Source organism: Canis aureus, chromosome 4, assembly GCF_053574225.1.
Source record: "Canis aureus isolate CA01 chromosome 4, VMU_Caureus_v.1.0, whole genome shotgun sequence".
Lineage (NCBI taxonomy): Eukaryota > Metazoa > Chordata > Mammalia > Carnivora > Canidae > Canis > Canis aureus.
Genome location: NC_135614.1, coordinates 25,549,475 through 25,569,765, shown reverse-complemented (window position 1 = coordinate 25,569,765; position 20,291 = coordinate 25,549,475). Strand labels below are relative to the sequence as shown.

General features: G+C 38.8%; 2 protein-coding genes across 13 annotated transcripts in view; one reads left to right on the top strand and one right to left on the bottom strand.

The window, feature by feature from the left end:
- The window catches only part of FAM149B1 (family with sequence similarity 149 member B1), a 72,943-nt gene extending 53,172 nt beyond the window's left edge, over positions 1-19,771 (bottom strand). For 2 of the 10 annotated variants that reach the window (XM_077894963.1, XM_077894964.1), the window contains exons 1-4: positions 19,554-19,769; positions 14,161-14,265; positions 12,571-12,700; positions 5,489-5,656 (exon numbers count right to left, since the gene is read on the bottom strand). In XM_077894963.1, the coding sequence (XP_077751089.1) occupies positions 5,489-5,656; positions 12,571-12,700; positions 14,161-14,265; positions 19,554-19,600 (450 nt within the window). In that variant the 5' untranslated portion in view covers positions 19,601-19,769. Of the gene's footprint in view, positions 1-2,336; positions 2,434-5,488; positions 5,657-12,570; positions 12,701-14,160; positions 14,266-19,553 lie in introns of those variants that run through there. The other 8 variants (XM_077894967.1, XM_077894965.1, XM_077894966.1 and 5 more) reach the window with 8 other exon arrangements.
- A 94-nt stretch (positions 19,772-19,865) lies between these two features.
- The window catches only part of ECD (ecdysoneless cell cycle regulator), a 33,309-nt gene continuing 32,883 nt past the window's right edge, over positions 19,866-20,291 (top strand). For 2 of the 3 annotated variants that reach the window (XM_077894960.1, XM_077894959.1), the window contains exon 1: positions 19,866-20,050. The gene's annotated coding sequence lies outside the window, so the exon portion shown is untranslated. The remainder of the gene's footprint in view (positions 20,051-20,291) is intronic. The other variant, XM_077894961.1, reaches the window with a different exon arrangement.

Here is a 20,291-nt window from a genome sequence, read left to right as displayed (position 1 = left end):
TCCCCCTTCCAGCAACCTTCAGTTTGTTTCCTATAATTAAGAGTTTCTTATGGTTTGTCTCCCAGATTTCATCTTGTTTTATTCTTTCCTCTCTTCCCCTATGATCCTCTGTTTTGTTTCTTAAATTCCACATATGAGATCATATGATAACTCTTTTTCTGATTGGCTTATTTCACTTAGCATTATATCCTCTAGTTCCATCCACGTCATTGAAAAGGGCAAGATTTCATTTTTTTGATGGCTGATAGTATTCCATTCTTCATCTTTCTTCATCCATACTGAAATTCTATTAGATGTGTACTTATTTAGAATTGTTATGTCTTCCTGGTCAATTGCATTATAGACTGAATTGTGTCCTCCTATGTTGAAGCCTAACCCACAATGTGATTGTATTTAGAAACGGAGCTTTTAAAAAGGATATTAGGTTAAATGAGGTCATAAGCTCTAAACTATACAGAACAAACTGAGGGTTACCAGAAGGAAAGGGGGGATGGGTGAACTAGGTGATGGAGACTAAGTAGGGCACTTGCTGTGATGAGCACAAGGTGTTGTATGTAAATCTTTAAAATCTTTTTTTTTTTTTTTTAATTTTTATTTATTTATGATAGTCACACAGAGAGAGAGAGAGGCAGAGACACAGGCAGAGGGAGAAGCAGGCTCCATGCACCGGGAGCCCGACGTGGGACTCGATCCAGGGTCCCCAGGATCGCGCCCTGGGCCAAAGGCAGGCGCCGAACCGCGGCGCTACCCAGGGATCCCCTCTTTAAAATCTTTAAAGAAAACTTTAAAAAAAAACTTTAAAAAATTAAATTAAAATAAATAAATAAAAATTTGGGAAAAAAGGGGTAAGGGTGGAACTCTAATCTGAGGAATGATGGTTCTTGTAAGAAAAGGAAGAGATACCAGAGATCACTCCACCTGTGCACATGCCTACAAGCAAGGCCATGTGAGGATACAGTATTCCAGGAGGAGAGGCCTCACCACAAACCAACCTGGATGGCACCTTGCTTTTGGATTTCTAGCCTCCAGAACAATGAGAAAACAAGTGGCTGGTGTTTAAGCCACACAGTCTATGGTATCTCATTGTGGCAGCCTGAACTAAAACAAATTGCCTCTTATCACTAGGAAATATTCCTCTTTCCTAGGACAAACTCCATATTTTCAAGTTTATTTTCTCTCCTATTAATATAACCATGTCAGCCGACCGTGTTCGTGATGTATCTTTCTCTAGCCTTTAAATATCAACCTATTTGTGACTATATATTTATGATGCATCTCTTCTACATAGTATACAGTTGAACCTTGCTTTTTTATCCATTCTGACAATCTCTGCTTTTAATTGGAGTATTTAATCCATTTACATTTGTTTTAATTGTTGAATTGAAATCTACCATCTTGCTATTTCTTTTCTATTTGTCCCTTCTGTTTTTTGGTCCTCTCTTGATTCTTTCCTTTTTTCTTTTTCCTTTTTTGACTTATTTGATTAACAAATGAAATATCAGTTAGTATTCCACTTTATTTCCCCAATTGGCATCTTAGGTTATTCTTCCTTTTTTTTTTTAAAGATTTTATTTACTCATTCATAGAGACACATAGAGAGAGGCAGAGACACAGGCAGAGAGAGAAGCAGGCTCCATGCAGGGAGCCCGATGTGGGACTCGATCCTGGGTCTCCAGGATCATGCCCTAGGCTGCATGCGGCGCTAAACCGCTGCGCCACCAGGGCTGCCCTCATAGGTTATTCTTCTTATAATTTTTAATGCTTGTTCTATAACTAATAATATGCATTTCTAACCTATCAAAGTCTAGTTAGAGTCAATATTTTACCACTTTATACCTCCTTCTTCATACTTCCCATTTCTCTCTTGATAATTTCTCTTTCCTATTTCATAAATGTAATAACATTAAAACAGTATAATTCCATTTACGATCACTGATCCTTTCAGCTGTATTTGTCTCATCTTTTACTTCTACAAGTATAAATTCCATCTTGCATAAATTATAAATCACCAGAAAATATACACTTTTATATTTACCCACTTATTTACAATTTCTGATGCTCTTTATCTCCCCCTGCCTTGCATATTCCAGCTGCTTCATCTTCCATGAATGCTGATCTCTGTTCCTCAGCACAATGGAATCACCATGCCTTGTTTGGACTTGAGCTCACAAATGGATAGTCAGAAAATTATCTCCAATCAGGAACCAGGGGCCCACCTTATGAGTTTCCCTTCTCTCAGGGACTGTAGATATGTGTTGCCTATTATCCAGTGCTTCAAGCGACACCCAACATAGGGTTTTCAAAGCCAGAACAGAATAAGGAAAGCATCAACCAACCTGGGAGGGCACTCTGGTATATGAAATTGGAACCCAAGCACAGTAATGAAGGTGTCTGTGTAGGAAGATGGCCTGCATCTAAGCAGTCTTCTTGACCCTGAGCAATGCAAGAGGGGTGTTCTAGTTACTTTGGCAGTATAACAAATTACTCTAAAATTTAATGACTTAAAACAGCATCATGTATTATTTCCTCAGGTTTACATAGGTCAGGAATTTTTAGAGATCACAACAGAAATGGCTTCTCTCTTCTCCACAATATCTGAGATATCAGTTGAAAAATTGAAAAGCTTGGACCTGAATTCATTTGAATGCTCATTCACTCAAATATCTAGCAGCAGTTGATGCTGGCTTTTAGCTGGGGGCTTCAGTTCATCTCCACATGGGTTTTCCCATGTGGTCTGGTCTGAACTTCCTCACAATATGGTGGCTGGATTCCAGGTCAAGTATCCAGAGAGAGAGAGAGAGAGAGAAACAGAGGCAGGCAGAAGCTGTGTTACCTTCTAATCTAGAAAATTATACAGCGTCACATTCACTGCATGCTACTGATTGAGCCAAACAGTCATTCAGGTTCAAGAGGAAAAAACTCTCAATGGAGAAGTATCAATATCTTGAAAGAAGAGCACGTAAGATGGGATATATACTGGCATGGCTCTGAAAGTACAGTGTCATAGTGGGTGTTTTTAGGCTGGAGAGTAGGTTGTTGCAGAGTATTGGAGCACAAGTAAGATGAAGAGGATGTCCATGTGGAAGGCAACCTGCTTGTAATGATGGTACCAGAATAGAGAGAAGGCTATGTGGAGAGCAGGCAGCCTCACACATGGTGATAGTCCAAGAAGGGTGAAGAAGGTACCTGTATGGAAGTCAGGACTACTATGGGTGTCTGGCTCTGAGCAGGGTGAGAACAACATCCAATGGGTGAAAGGGTACAGGGGGTAGTGACCCGGTATAAGGTATTAAAACATTTGTGAAGTAAGAAAGGCATTAGAAGGAAACTGGTTACATTCAGGGGCATTTATCAAATAAGTAAATATATTAAGGATAATAGAATCCAGGTTGCTTAGTATCAAAGAAAGAAGTTACAAATATGAAAGAGGAAAAAACTAGAATGAACTTTGTCATGTCAGAATGGAATAGGGGAAATACATACATAGATTCCCTAGTCCTGTCCACTGAGAGGGTCTTCAGGGACAACTAAAAAGCAATGAACATACTTAGCACCCAAATATTTGTTTCTAAATGTGGCACTAAAAGGAACCAGGGCTCCTTAGAGAAGTGGCTGATTCCAGCGCTGGGCCAAAGCAAGTACAAAATAAGTCTCGAGTATCTTGTGCCAGAAAGTGAGATGAGAACATGTCAATATGTCCTACTGGCTTCTGCCAGTACGAAGGGACTTCTACTGGCTAAAAGCTGGGAAAATATGAACTTCAAAATAAGTAATGATAATGATATAACTCACTGAATAAAATAGGAATCCGCAAATCTACGCTGATGTAAATAAATTCAAAAATTGAAAGTTTGATGAGGAATAGGATAGCAGCTACATAATTTCAAAGTTACCTCTCCAAAAAATACTTTTTAAAAAATATTTTATTTATTTATTTTTTTGGCAGGGGGAGCACGAGCAAAGGAAGGGGCAAAGGGAGCAGGAGAAGCAGACTCCCTGCTGAGCAAGGAGCCCAACTCAACTTGGGCAATCCCAGGGTGTTGGGATCATGACCTAAGCTGAAGGCAGATACTCAACCAACTGAGCCACGCAGGCAGCCCTCCACAAAATACTTTGAAACAACAGAAAAAATTAAGGTGTAAGACACCAGACCTTAATTAAGTGATCAAAGTGAACATCATCAGTAATAGGACAAATGGAACCATGTGCCACCAAATAGAATGCAATGAGAAAAACAAGCTCATACCTGTGATATCACAGATGGAAACTAAAGAGACATAACAACGTTAAGTGAACTTTTTCTATAAAGGATATTATTGGGATAACTAGTGAAATTTTAATGAGGTCTAGAGGATTAGATGGTAGCCATGTATCACTGTTGGGTTCCAGAATTTGATGCTTACACTCTGGTCATGTAGTGTCCTTGTTTGAAGAAAATACATACAAAAATCTTTAGTATGAGGGGGAATCATGTCAGTAACTTGCTCTCAAGTTGGTCATGAAAAATAGTTCTTTGTAGTGTACTTGTAACTTTCCTGTAAATTTGAGGTTGTTTCAAGTTTTTAAGAAAATATTGTACATAGCATTTGCAACTCTGATCTCAGACTATAGATTTCATTAAGACACAACCTTAAAAAAAATGGAATTAAAAGGACTTACCTACTCTTACATGTGATACCTGCAATGAAGTGTTTGTGTGATACAAGGAAAATACCAACATTATCTATATACTAACTAAAAACCTTGAAAACACAATCATTGCAATAAAGGTCAATGATAAATGTATTCTTCAAAAAATTAAAATAGTTTTCATATGACCTAGCAATCCCACTTCTAGTTATATACCTAAGAATATTCAAAACATATGCCTATAGAAAAATTTGTACACAAATACTCAGAATGGAATTATTCATAATAGCCAAAAAAAACAAAACCATCCAAATGTCCATCAACTAATGAATAGATGAACAAAACTTTAGTATTTTTGGAAGTATATTCATCAATAAAAAAGAAGTTCTGACACATGCTAAAACATGGCTAAATCTTGAAAATAATGTGAGATGCAATAAGCCAGACACAAAAGGTCACATTGTATGATTCATTTATATGAAATGAAATGGTCCACACAGACAGAAGGCAGATTGGTGGTTCTCAGGGGGCTGGGGGGCAGGAGGAGTGCAGAGTGATAGCTAATGTGCATGGGACCTCTTTGGGGGGGTAATACAAATGTCCTGAAATTAGTCACTAGTAATGATTACATAACTTTGTGAATATACTAAAAACCACTTCACTGTTCACTTTAAAAGAGTAAATTCTGTGTTACATAAATTAATATCACAGTAAAAAAAAAATCCAGTGAAAGTTAAATCTAATATTAAATAGAGGAGAAATCTATTAAAATATGTAAGTACAATATTAGAAGTTTTAAAAACATGACAAAGAATATAAATTTTTGCTAGAGGCCAACATTATCACAGAACTCAGTTACCTTAAAAAACAGGTACCGGGATCCCTGGGTGGCGCAGCGGTTTAGCACCTGCCTTTGGTCCAGGGCGCGATCCTGGAGACCCAGGATCGAGTCCCACATCGGGCTCCTGGTGCATGGAGCCTGCTTCTCCCTCTGCCTGTGTCTCTGCCTCTCTCTCTCTCTCTGTGACTACCATAAATAAATTTAAAAAATTAAAAAAAAAACAAACAGGTACCATACACCCATATAACAATAATAAATAAATTAAAAATGTAATTTTTAATATTGTATCATATAAGGTACCTACGAATAAATCTTCAACAAATGGACCTTTATGGACAGAATTATAACAATTTATTAAAAGATATTAAAGAAACTGATATTAAATGAAAAGATTTATGGAGAGCCTGGCTGGCTCAGTCAGAAGAGCATGTTGAGTGTTGATCTTGGGGTCAAGAATTCAAGTCCCTATTGAGTATAGAGATTACTTAAATAAACTTTTTAAAAAATGAAAAGATTTATATATCAAATTCATGAATAGGAAAACTCAGTATCATTAAGATAGCAGTCCTCCCCAAACTGACCTATGCAATTTATTTATTTTTTTTTAAAGATTTTATTTATTTATTCATGAGAGAGACAGAGAGAGGGGCAGAGAGAGAAGCAGGCTCCATGTAGGAAGCCCGATGTGGGACTCGATCCTGGGACTCCAGGATCACACCCTGGGCCAAAGGCAGGCGCCAAACCGCTGGGCCCCCTGGGGATCCCATGACCTATGCAATTTAAAAATCAGATTCTAACCTGACAAGGATTGGCCAAGACAATTATGAACAATGCAGTAAGAGTTCCCTACCAGATTATTTTGGATTATAATAAAGCTATAGTTTAATTAAAACCAGTTTTATGAGTTTAGGACAGACCAGACCCTTCCATATTTTAAAACTTAATCTATAACAGAGGCAGCACAGCAGAGCAGTGGGGAGAGGATGTAATGATTCTGTGGGAAATGATACTACCTTCTGTGGAAGGGTTGAAAAAGTTACGTGTGCATTTTTAGTGATCACAATGACCAAGGGGTGCTCCAGGTATTTAATATGAAGGGATAATGAATACTAAACATCTTGCTAGGCATGAGACATTTCTGTATAATAGCCATATCCAAGATGCCAAAAATGCCCCTGCTTAGAAATCCTGAATTAGTCAGTAAAAGGTGCTAAAAAAAATTCATTATCCATATGGAAAAATTAAAATTACGTTCCTGCTGTGAACCATATACAAAAAAACAATTCCAGGGATCCCTGGGTGGCGCAGTGGTTTGGCGCCTGCCTTTGGCCCAGGGCGCGATCCTGGAGACCCGGGATCGAATCCCACGTCGGGCTGCCGGTGCATGGAGCCTGCTTCTCCCTCTGCCTATGTCTCTGCCTCTCTCTCTCTCTCTCTGTGACTATCATAAATAAATAAAAATTAAAAAAAAAAAAAAAAAAAACAATTCCAGGTGGATTATGGACCTAAATGTGAAAATTATAAAAGCCACACACTCGGAAAAGATATTTGTAATACATTTAACAAAGGATGAATGTGTGATTGCTACGACTAACAAAAGCAATTAACAGTGGCTTAAACAAAGTAAAAGTTTATTTTTCTCATTAAAAAAAAATTAGTCTGGGGATCCCTGCGTGGCTCAGCAGTTTGGCGCCTGCCTTTGGCCCAGGGCGCGATCCTGGAGTCCCGGGATCGAGTCCCGCGTCGGGCTCCTGGCATGGAGCCTGCTTCTCCCTCTGCTTCTCCCTCTGCCTCTCTCTCTCTCTCTCTCTCTGTGTCTATCATAAAAAAATAAATCTTTAAAAAATAAAAAGAGGCCTTTAAAAAAAATTAGTCTGGGGGTAGGCATTAAAAAGCTGATATGGTAGCTCCACGGATATAAAAAACTCAGTTTCTTCTATCATTTCCATTCTCAATGACACTTAATGGTCCAAGATGCCTGCTGTACCTTTAGCCATAGTTCCATGTTCCAGGCAGGAATTAGGAGAAAGGGAGTAAATGGGGAAAAAAGCATTCCAGAAAGCTCCATCTCCTGACTTCTATGTACAATTCATTAGCTACCACTACCTGTAAGAGGCTGAGAAATAAATTTTCAACTAGGTACAATACCTGAAGTTCTACAGGGAGAGTGGATATAATGTAGGTATCTGACAGTCTCTGTTATAAACATCTAGACAGGGTTCCACAAACTATGACCAGCTTGTTTTGTAAATAAAGTTTCATTGGTATAGTCACACCCATTTATTTACCCATTATCTATGGTCACCTTCTCACTACAGTGACAGAGTTGAGGGTCCTGATGGAGCCTACAAAGTCTAAAATATTTCTACTTTATCGAAAAAGTACACTTACCCCAATCTAAAAGATAAAGAACTCCTATTAATATGAAAACAATAAAAAATAAATGGGTATGAAATATAAACAGGCAAGTCAAAGACTACAAATATGTGCATCATCATCTATGGAACTCTCCAAACATAATGCTGAGCATAAGAAGCCAGATACAAAGAGTACATACAGATGATTCCATTTATATGAAGGGCAATAATAAAAAAAACTAGTGACAAAGGTCAGAATAGTGGTTATTTGGGGGGTTGCAAGAGGTATCTAGGGTGCTAATTGTCTATATCTTGATCTGGGTACCATTTCTCTCTCACACACACACACGATTTCTAAGTTGTGCAATTTTTTTTTCTGTCTAACCTACCCAATAGCAATCAGATACCTTTTTTTAAACCTAAAAGTCTGATTTAAAAGTTTGATAATTCACTGTTTTGGTCAAGAGTATAGGAAAACAGGCTCTTCATATGTTCCTGATGAGACTGCAGATTAGAACAACTTCTACAGAGGGCAACTTGGCAACAGCTTTCAAAATTACAAAAGCATGTATCTTTTGACCAGCAGTTCCACCTCTAGAAGGTTATCCTTGGATATATCCACATCTATGGAAAATAGTATATGTACAATATTATACAGTATTATAAATGCATTTTTGGTAATAGTAATGAGTATGCAACTATTAAAGAACAAGTAAATTTTTTATAACATAAATATTCTTCAAAATATATTAAGTAGAAAAACAACTGGCGCTATACAGTGTATATGACAAACTTTATGTAAAAATAAAAATAATTAAAATGTATAAAGTTAGCAAAGGAATAAATTAAATTTGTTAATAATTCTTGTCTGGTTCCTTACTTTAATTGAAATAGCTTTAATGTTTTGACATTCAAACTGATTTTTGCTATTCAATTGGCAAATAGTCATCAAGTCTTAAGGGTTTCCTCCTTGCTTACTGAGAATTCTCATAAGGAATGCTTTTTGAAATGTATTGAATATTTTTCCAGCATCTATAGGTTTGATCATACTTTTTCATTTAATTAATCGATGCTAAATATATTACATTTGCAGGTACATTTCTTATTTTCTTTTTTTTTTTTTTTTATGATAGTCATACAGAGAGAGAGAGAGAGAGAGAGAGGCAGAGACACAGGCAGAGGGAGAAGCAGGCTCCATGCACCGGGAGCCCGACGTGGGATTCGATCCCGGGTCTCCAGGATCGCGCCCTGGGCCAAAGGCAGGCGCCAAACCGCTGCGCCACCCAGGGATCCCTGCAGGTATATTTCTTAGAATAAACCTTACTTGAGATTTTACTCAAAGGGAATAATAAAATGATAGAGAACTAAAAAAAGATCTAAATAAAAGAACTATGTTTCAAAAAAAAAAAGAACTATATTTCTAGCTAGAATACTAAGATGAAAAATGATTGAAATGTGTATATATATTTAGCACAGTGCCTGGCATCTACTAAATATTCAGTAAATTTTAATCCTCTCTACATCTTCCCTAATTTAATATAAAGTTACAATGCTAGACCAATTAAATTCCTGATGAATTATAAAATTTGCTGCAAGTGAAAATAAAATTAAGCTTAAGAGTTAAGTATTAGGACACAAATACTAAATAATATATGTTGTTTAATGAACATTGGTAGATTTGCCCTAAAGATTTTAAAAATATAATGAAAATGACATGATTTTATTTTATTTTTTTTAAAATGACATGATTTTAAATCAAATATAGAAAAGTGGATCAAACAAAATAGGTTCAACAGTATAAAAACTTAATTCATACCTCACACCATATATTATTTAAAAAGTATGGTAAGTTAAAAGGATAAACATAATATTCTACAAATGCTATAAAGAAGAATAGTGCAATATTCCATCTTACTAAAGATAAAATCCTGACGTATAAAAATGAAGGTAGTAAAAAGAAGTAGTAGTAGTAGTAGATGTGAAGGTCGAAAGTGAAATGGTGGGGATCCCTGGGTGGCTCAGTGGTTTAGCACCTGCCTTTGGCCCAGGGCGGGATCCTGGAGTCCCGGGATCGAGTCCCACATCAAGCTCCCGACATGGAGCCTGCTTCTCCCTCCTCCTGTGTCTCTACCCCTCTCTCTTTCTCTCTCTCCCTGTCTATCATAAATAAATAAATCTTAAAAAAAAAAAAAAGAAAATGGTAATATTTGATCTTTAAAAAAATCTGCTGTGCAGTAAATAAAAAAAGGAAAGCAAAAAAAAAAAAAAAAAGGAAAGCAAAGGAAAGGGATACATTTGTATGACATTTATAACTTTTTTTTTTTTTTTTTTTTTTTTTTAAATTTTTTTTTTATTTATTTATGATAGGCACACAGTGAGAGAGAGAGAGGCAGAGACACAGGCAGAGGGAGAAGCAGGCTCCATGCACCGGGAGCCCGATGTGGGATTCGATCCCGGGTCTCCAGGATCGCGCCCTGGGCCAAAGGCAGGCGCCAAACCGCTGCGCCACCCAGGGATCCCATGTATGACATTTATAACTTATAAAGAAGTACTAATTGCAATATAGAGACAACTAATGGAAATACAAAGTTAGTACATTAAAACTTCACAATAAGCCATCAAATTAATTATTTCCCTTAGGATATAATTTAAATTATTTACTATGGCTTTATATGATCTAGTCCTGCCTGCCTCTCTGATTTCATTTATGCTTTCTCTGTCTGAGACCATCCCCCAACCTTTTTTCAGTTCCATGAACATACCAAACATTTTCCCTTGGAAACATGAAACTCTTTTCATCCTTTGGCTTTTGCATATGTTGCTGGTTAACTGTCTGGAAAGCTCTTTTCATCACTCTTCACGTAGTTAACTTTTTAATCTGTAAATCCCAGATCTATCTATCTAATAATCCTATCTAAAGTAAATCTCCCCTATAATGTCTATCAATCCTATCTAAAGTAAATCTCCCCTATATGTCCTGTTTCTGTAAATCCCAGATCTATCTATCTAATAATCCTATCTAAAGTAAATCTCCCCTATAATGTCCTGTTTCAGTAGCCTGTCATCTTCCTTAGAGGACTTCTCACCTTTTGTATTTTACTTATTGTTGTTACTCTCCCTCATTAGACTATTCAATCATGTGAATCTCACTCACCCTATATTCCCCAGTACAATGTCTAACAGCAGATGTATTCAATAAATATCTATTGAATGAAGAAAAATAAAACTCAAGCATCAGATAATAATGGAAAGTTCCAGTTATGACATTAGGGATATTATATAACTATATATAGCTATTCAAATTGAGGTATGGAAGTAGTAAAAGAAATGTTTATATGGAATAATGGTGAATGGAAAAGCAGACCACAAAATAGGATGCACATATACAACTAAGTAAGGAAAGTGTTTATACAACCAAATTCAAATGACTGGAAAATAATTCATGGTGATAATAATAGATTATAACAATTAGCAGACCTTGTAAAGAAAAGAAGTTGTTAACAACGATATGCTATAAAGTCAGTATTGTGGAAGAGTACTTACAAAGTATAAAAACAGAGTATAACATTGTATGTACGCCATGATTACAGCTAAATTAAATATAAATTGAAAGAAGACACAGAAATAAAAATACCTATTGCATCAAGGCAATAAACATGCATAAAATGTGACTTTAAAATTTTCTTTTTGGGATGCCTGGTGGCTCAGAAGTTTAGCACCTGCCTTTGGCCCAGGGTGTGATCCTGGAGGCCCAGGATTTAGTCCCACATTGGGCTCTCTGCATGGAGCCTGCTTCTCCCTCTGCCTGTGTCTCTGCCTCTTTCTCTCTCTCTGTGTCTCATGAATAAATAAATAAAATCTTAAAAATAAAATAAAATTTTCTTTTAAGGTTTTGATCTTTTAAAAATAATATTTTATAATGGCATTCATATGGGGAATTTATAAAAAATAGTGAAAGGGATTAAAGGGGAAAGGAGAGAAAATGAATGGGAAATATCGGTTAGGGTGACAACATGAGAGACTCATGGGAAATGAACAAGGGGTGGTGGAAAGGGAGGTGGGTGAGGGGATGGGATGACTGGGTGATGGGCACTGGCGGGGGCACTTGATTGGATGAGCACCGGGTGTTATACTATATGTTGGCAAATCGAACTCCAATAAAAAAAATACAAAAATAAATAAAATAAATATTTAATAATGGGAAACAGCCATAAATAAGTAAATAAATAAATTAATTAGTCAATCTCTTCTCAACACCTAATAAATAATGACTAAATAACATTTTGGGTAGATATCTTTAGTCCTTTTTTCTAATATGTATATAAGCAAAAATATATGTAAACTCAGAACCACACTATCCATATTATTTTTAATCTGCTTTTTTCATTTCATTTTTCATCATTTTCCCAGTCTATAGTAGCTTAATAATCAAGTTCCAAGAATAATTTAAACAACAGGTAACAGTGGTGAAGAGACACATTAGTGGACTACACAAAGCAAAAGGTGTAGACCCAGAGCCCAGTTTCATACTAATGTTAAGTCTAACACTAACATTTTTAAGGATCAACTACTGTATCCATAAAATAGCAAATACTGAAAGAGGGTAAAAACTGATGAGAAGTATTAAAATGTAAAAAACCAATGTTCAAGAGTGAGGAATGAAATATACTGACAAAACTGACAAATCCTAACTCCCAGAATAGTCTCCCAAGTACTCCATCAGACCAATAACATACAACTCACACCATATCCCCAGGAGAAGTCCGAGCTGCCTTCCGTAGAGATCCCTGTGCCTGTATAGCTTAGAAAAGCAGATCTTGAATTCCCAGTGTCAGCTGATGTAAAAGGTGATTCTTGTGTAATGTCAGAGTCACTAAATGCAAAATTTGGAAGAAGAGAGAAAACAGAAAAATTCTTATATTTTCTCAAGTTTCTGTAGCATTAACTACTCAGCAATTTACTAGGTGGCAAGCATGTATACAATCCACAGAAGCAAAAATAAATGAAGAATTTAATATTTAAACATGGAAAAGTCTTAATTCCTACAGAATTGATGACAGTGATTCTAAATAATTCTAGTTATAGTTTGCAACAAATACTTTAACATTCAACTTAGCATTTCAGAAATATGAACAGTAATATTTGAACTTGTATGGCACTTTTACAGTTTACCAAGCACTTTTATAGATATAATCCCATTTTATCCTCACAACAACCTCGTGATATAGAAGTCAACTGACCCCATCTAAAAAATTTTTTAAGTTTTTTTTTTTTTTTAATTTAAGTACACTTTACATTCAATGTGGGGCTCAAACTCATGACCCTGAAATCAAGAGTTGCATGCTCTTCCAACTAAGCCAGCCAAACACCTCAATTAACCCCATTTTAAAGACGATCTGAGATTGAGTTTTAGGCTTTGCTTTTTTATTTTAATTTTAATTTTTAAACATTTTACCTATGCATTTGAGAGAGAGGACAACAGAGGGAGACAGCAGGAACAGAAGGGGAGGGGAGAAACAGACTCCACGCTGAGCAAGATGCCTGACTTGAGGCTCAATCCCAGGACCCTGAGACCATTACCTGAGCCAAAGGCAGATGCTTAATAGACTGAGCCACCCAGGTGCCCCTGGTTCTAGATTTCGAAAACTGGTTTTATGACTATAATTTTTCTATGATACCACGTTGCTTCTCAGAACCCTCTTTGAAATTACAGTATGCTCTGTTTCTTAAAATGATAACTGCAGCTAATACTTACTCATTAACCATTATGTCAGTCATGCCAAGTTTTACATACTTTACCTCATTTATATTCACAATACCCTTTAAGAGATACTATTATCGGGATCCCTGGGTGGCGCAGCGGTTTAGCGCCTGCCTTTGGCCCAGGGTGCGATCCTGGAGACCCGGGATCGAATCCCACGTCGGGCTCCCAGTGCATGGAGCCTGCTTCTCCCTCTGCCTGTGTCTCTGCCTCTCTCTCTCTCTGTGTGACTATTATGAATAAATAAAAATTAAAAAAAAGAGAGATACTATTATCTGGTAAGTAACTTGCCCACTGTTACCCAGGTAATAAGTGGCAGAGCCAGGATTAAAAATCAGATGTTAGACTCCTTCTGGGTCTTGGCTTTTAAGTATGTCAAAATACTACTTTTCAAGGTTTATAAGTATGATGTTTCCATTAGCTGTTCCAAAATGAAAACTGAATGGTACTGAAATGTGATAAAAATTATTGTTTTGTTTCATTAGTACAAGACTAGGTATCAAGTCTAAACAAAAAAATACTTTTGCCATTATCAAGTGTAATAAGCAAACAAGTACACTTTGTGTTATTACCTTTGGGAACTTGTGTCTTTTTCATGGCTGTCATTAGTAGAAGAAATTTCATCCAGCTGCTCTGGAAGGGGATGATGATTAACAGCATGTTTTGTTATTCCTTTCCTGTGAAAGATTTTTTAAAAAGTTATATTTCTTGTGAAGAAAAAATATATACTTTTCAATAACTTGACTACAGGTTAGTCACCTACTTCCTGCTGCTCTGGGACTGCACTGTCCTATGTGGTAGCCACTAAAACTAGCAGTTAAAATGTGGTTAGTTGAGGAGCAGCTGGGTGGCTTAGTGATTGAGCATCTGCCTTTGACTCAGGTTGGGGTCCTGGGATGGAGTCCCACATCAGGCCCTGCAGGGAGCCTGCTTCTCCCTCTTCCTATGTCTCTGACTCTCTGTGTGTCTCTCATGAATAAATAAATAAAAATTTTTAAAAATAAAATAAATTAAATTAAATTTAAATGTGGTTAGTTGGCATGATGAGCACCAGGTATTGTACGGAAGTGCTGAATCACTATATTGTACACCTGAAACTAATATTACATTGTATGTTAACTGGAATTTAAATAAAAACTTATATTCTTAAAATTAATTTCACTGAAAACTTAAACTACAGTAAGTTATAACCCCACACCTATTAGAATAACTAGCACAAAATATAGTAATAACATTAAACGCAAACAAAGATGTGTAGAAACCAGATGTCTCATACACTGCTGGTGGAAAGGTAAAAAGGTATAGCCAATCTGGAACAGTCTCACAGGTTCTTTTTTTTTTTAAGATTTTTAATTTTTATTTTAAGAGTGAGAAAGAATGAGTGGAGGGCAGAGAGAGAGGAAGAAGCAAGTTCCGCTGAGGAGCCCCACACAAAGCTCTCCATTATAAGACCGTGGGATCATGACCTGAGCCGAAGGCAGATGCTTAACCAACCCTTGAGCCACCACAATGCCCCAATTTTTTTAAAAAAAATTATTTATGAGAGAGAGTGAGAGAGAGTGTGCATGGGAAGGAGCAGAGGTAAAGGGACAAGCAGGCTCTGCACAGAGCATGGAGCCCAACATAGGGCTCTATGCGGGGCTTGATCCCAGGACCCTGAGATCATGACCTGAGCTGAAACCAAGAGCTGGATACTTAACTGCCTGAGTCACCCAGGTGCCCCAGTTTCATAGTTTCTAATCAACTAGTACCAATGTCAGTTTACTAGCTTTGACATACTAGTTACGTAAGTTGTCATCATTAGGGGAAGGTAGATGAAAGGTTCATGGGATTCTATGTATGATTTTTTAACATACATAGTCTATAATTGAGTCTATAGTGAGTCTATAATTATTTCAAAATAAAAAGGCAAAAAACAAATTTCATCTGTTCTATTTTTTTTAACATGACTACCTGAAAATTTAAAATTCCTTATGTGGCTGTATTATATTTCTATTGGACAGAGCTGCACTAGGGAGTTCAACATGTACATTAAACTAAGGGATCAATTATATGTTCCAGTCTTTTTTTTTTTAAGATTTTATTTATTTATTCATAGAGACACAGAGAGAGAATGAGAGGCAGAGACACAGGCAGAGAGAGAAGCAGGCTCCATGCAGAGAGCTGGGCGTGGGACTCGATCCAGGATCTCCAGGATCACATCCTGGGCTGCAGGCGGCGCTATACCGCTGCGCCACCGGGGCTGCCCTCTATGTTCCAGTCTTTTTTTTTTTTTAAATATGTTCCAGTCTTAATCATCTATAGTAGACCTTCCTCCCCCCAAAATTCTGTAATAATAAAATAAGTTTAGGAAATGTGATAAGCTAAACAAAGTACATAGGTTTCTTTATAAAAGGCCTCCTTAGGGCCTTTCATATGTAAATGTATATTATAAATCTCTAATACTCTTATTTCATAGGCAAGGAAAGTCAAGCACAGAGAGATTAAGTAACCTGCTTAAGGGATGCCTGGGTGGCTCAGCGGTTGAGCATCTGCCTTCAGCCCAGGGCGTGATTCTGAAGTCCCGGGACCGAGTCCCACGTCGGGCTCCCTGCATGGAGCCAGCTTCTCCCTCTGCCTGTGTCTCTGCCTCTCTCTCTCTCTCTCTCTCTCTCTCTCTCTCTCTCTCTCTCATGAATAAATAAATAAAATCTTTTGTAACCTGCTTAAGGTCATATGCCTAGGAAGTGATGGGAGCCAGGATTCAAATCCAAGTACTCTGGCTCTGAGGTTTCTCAGACCAAATGAATAATTTGAGATTTTAGTGAATTGTACCATTTTTGTATATAAGGATAAAACTAAGGGCCCAGTCAGCAGAGTTTGTACTTTAAACTATTTCTCAAATGGTGGGGATGGGTTTGTGCAGAGCTATCTGAACTTCTCTCATTCAATGATCCTACAACCAAAAGCTTGTCTTTGAGACAGTAGAAGTGAACAGAAATGTGGATTCCAGCTACAAAACAGAAACATAAGACATTTTTTAGTCTTTCAAAGAAATGTGAGTATGAAATGATTAGGTAACACCAAAGAAACATTAAATTTGATCGTAACACTGCTTTTACATAAGAAAATACCTGGGGGCACCTGGCTGGCTCAGTGGATTAAGTGTCTGCCTTAGGCTCATGTTGTGATCTCAGGGTCCTAGAATTGAGCCCAGCACTGCTCCACGGGGAGTCTGTTTCTTTCCCTCTTTCTGCCCCTCCTTAAACCCCTCCCCTGGCTCATGCTTGCTCTCTCTCACACTCTCTCAAATAAATAAAATCTTTTTTAAAAAAGACAATACCTATAATTTTTAGAAGTGCATACTCAAGTATATAGGGGTGAAATGATAGTGTCTGGGATTTTGCTTCATTATTTACAGATGACGGACAGAGAAAATGAAAAAAGATAAAGACGAAGATGAAGCAAATATATCAAATTTGTGATAATTGTTGAATGTGGGTAATAGGTGGTTAATTATATTATTTGCTATACACGTATGTTTGAAATTTATCACTTTTTAAGTGTTAAGCTGTATGTTGAAAATCCCTTTTTTTCAAACTCTTTTCAATATCCATAATTTGGAACTAATAGAAACCTAAAGTTACTTATTCAAAGCAAATTATCATCATAACACCTAAAGTAAAAATCACTTTTATTTTACTGTCATTGAGATACATATAATCTTCATTATTTTCATTATTCTTATCATCCTGACTCCTCTACAGAATCTTTGGAGGGGTTGCTTTTAGGGAGTATCAAACCAACAATATAGAACAAGTACCCTAACTATACTGGGGCTCACCCACTAAATGCCTACCAACAACTTTTTCCATAAAATATGTATTTTTTTACTCTCAGAATGGTCAGAATTAATTAAAAGCAGATGTTTAGCTGAGCCCTGTTCCCTTTATTAGAAAATTACTTTCTTCTTCATACTTTCTAAAAAGCTTATTGTCTGAATTGCTACTGTATAAATATCCTATTACTTAGTGGGTAATAAGCTTCTTAAATTAAGGCAAGAAGAGATCACAGATTTTCTTTGTATGTCTGTTGTACCAAGTAAAGGTGGGAAAGGACAGGTAATAACCAACTACTGAGAATCTACTATGGGTCAAGCCCTGTGCCATCACTTTGGATATGCTTTATTTTTTAAAAAAGATTTTATTTATTTGAGAAAGAGCACAAGCGGGGGGGGGGGGGTGAGGAGCAGAGGGAAAAGTAGACTCCCCACTGAGCAGGGAGCTCAAGGTGGAGCTCAATCCCAGGACCCTGGGACCACTACCAGAGCCAAAGGGAGACACTTGACCAAGTGAGCCACCCAGACTCCCCTTAGATATGCTTTTATTTATTTATTTTATTTTTTAAAGATTTTATTTATTCATGAGAGACACAGAGAGGCAGAGGGAAAGCAGGTTCCATGCAGGGAGCCTGACGTGGGACTCCATCCTAGGACTCCAGGATCACGCCCGGGGCTGAAGGCAGATGCTAAACCTCTAAGCCACCCAGGGATCCCCCAGATATGCTTTTAGATAAAGTCTTAGTCCTATATTACAGAAACGAATGCTCAAATATTTAGTAATCTGCTTAAAAGTCACATGACGAGGGGATCCCTGGGTGGCGCAGCGGTTTGGCGCCTGCCTTTGGCCCAGGGCGCGATCCTGGAGACCCGGGATCGAATCCCACGTCGGGCTCCCGGTGCATGGAGCCTGCTTCTCCCTCTGCCTGTGTCTCTGCCTCTCTCTCTCTCTCTCTCTCTCTCTCTGTGTGTGACTATCATAAATAAATAAAGAAAAAAAAAAAAAGTCACATGACGAGAAAAGAGCCTAGCCAGAAACCCAGATTGACTGAAGATTCCATGCTTGTTATTACCATATGTAGTTAGTATTTAATTAATAAATGTATAGTTGCTAAAATTACATGGCTCTATGGAGAGAAAAAAAGTTGGGAGTTGAGTATAAAAAGCCTAAGCTCAAAACCTATTGGTTATATAATCTTAGGATGTGTAACCTTTCTGATATTTCATGCTCTGAAACACTGAAAGACAATCATGCCCATCTTACAGGGTTGTTGCAAGGATCAAGAGGTGAAAGTCGTTTTGAAAGTGAAAGCATTAACAAATGTACAACATTATCATTATTGGCTAAATTACAATGCCTCACCGTTGTAAGGGACGGGAGGTGGGTCTTTAAGCTTAAATGTTTGCTCTCTAGATCAAAACTTATCCTTAAGGATTCCGATGTTTAATTGCAGAGATGAGGAAGTAGTATGTGTCACGATTATGGCCAACGCTTCAGGGTCAGACTGACACCCGGTTTGTGTGCTCCACTGCCTTCTGCCTGTGTAATCTTTGACCTGCTTCCATCTTAAATCTGGGACATTTGCAGAATGTAAAAAATAATATTCCCTATTCTGTATCCCTGCTGATAGGATTAAGTGAGTCAATGCAGGTAATCAGCTTTGCATGGTGCCTGGCACTAGATAGATAGACATATGGATTTTTTTTATTGGATTTTAATTTGCCAACATATAGCATAACACCCAGTGCTCATCCCGCCAAGTGGCACTAGATATACTTAACTTTGTTGTAGCACTCAGTCACCTATTAGTACCTTCTCCAGTCGTCAATGGCCTTTGACAGTGAGGCATGAAGCACTGAGAAAACTACAAATGCCACAGGAGACCCAGTCCCTGAATTCAGGAAGTGCAGCCCGGGAGGGCCAAGTCCTAGGACAGCACAAGTGACACGCCCTTAGCTGGACAGGGAGACAGACCGGGCAGCGTCTGACAACTCTGGGAGGAGAGAACTCCAAAGAAAACGTTCCTTCCCCCACCCTGGGAACGGGAAGGTGAGAAGCACCGGTTGGGAAGGATCCCGACCGGAGCGCCCGGGGCCCCGCCTCAGCCTCCCCCGGCCCGCGCTGGGAGGGCTGAGCAGTCCACTCACAGCTCCAAGCTCTGTGGCACCGCCTTCCGAGTGTATCTGGAGATCATCCTCCTCTTCCTCCTCTGCCGCGAAGGGGGCGGGCACGCCAGGGTGGGGGCCTCCGGGCCTGGCCCTCCCGCCGGCTGCGGCCCGGCCCCCTCCCGCCACCTCCCGGCCCCGTCACGCCCAGTCGCCTAGACTCCGGACCGCCGCCACTCCTAGAGTCCCCACGCCTCCGGCCCTCCGCCCTCCCTGCTTCCCCGCGGGGGCGGAAGTGACGAAAGCACCGGGGCACCCGCCTAATGCTCCGGCGGACGCGCAGCAGTGACGCCACCGGGGGTTCCGGGGTCGGGCGGGTCTTTGCGAGCTTCCGCTGGCCTCAGGTGCCTGGGAGACGTCGGGACTGACCTTGGGCCGGGCTTTGGCTGCCACTGGCCGCTCCGGACCTGCTCCCGCGGTGGGAGGGGCGGCCGAGGAGAGGTGCCGCGGCGGAGACGCGTGGGGGAGGCCCGGGAATCGTAAGCAGAATTGGCTTCCTTCCGTCTAGCGAGGAGCACTAGACTCCGGCTCAGTCCTCTGCTGCGCCGTCGCTCCTCTCTCTGCGTGTCGGTTTTCTCACTTGTACAGCAAGGAGTTAGCCCGAGTGATCTCAAAATCCCTTCTTGTTCGGACACTAAGTTCTTTATAAAAATGTGTGCCTTACATTATGGGGTTGGGTGGATGGGAGTATCCGCCCCTCGGGGTTGGGAAGCCAGATGA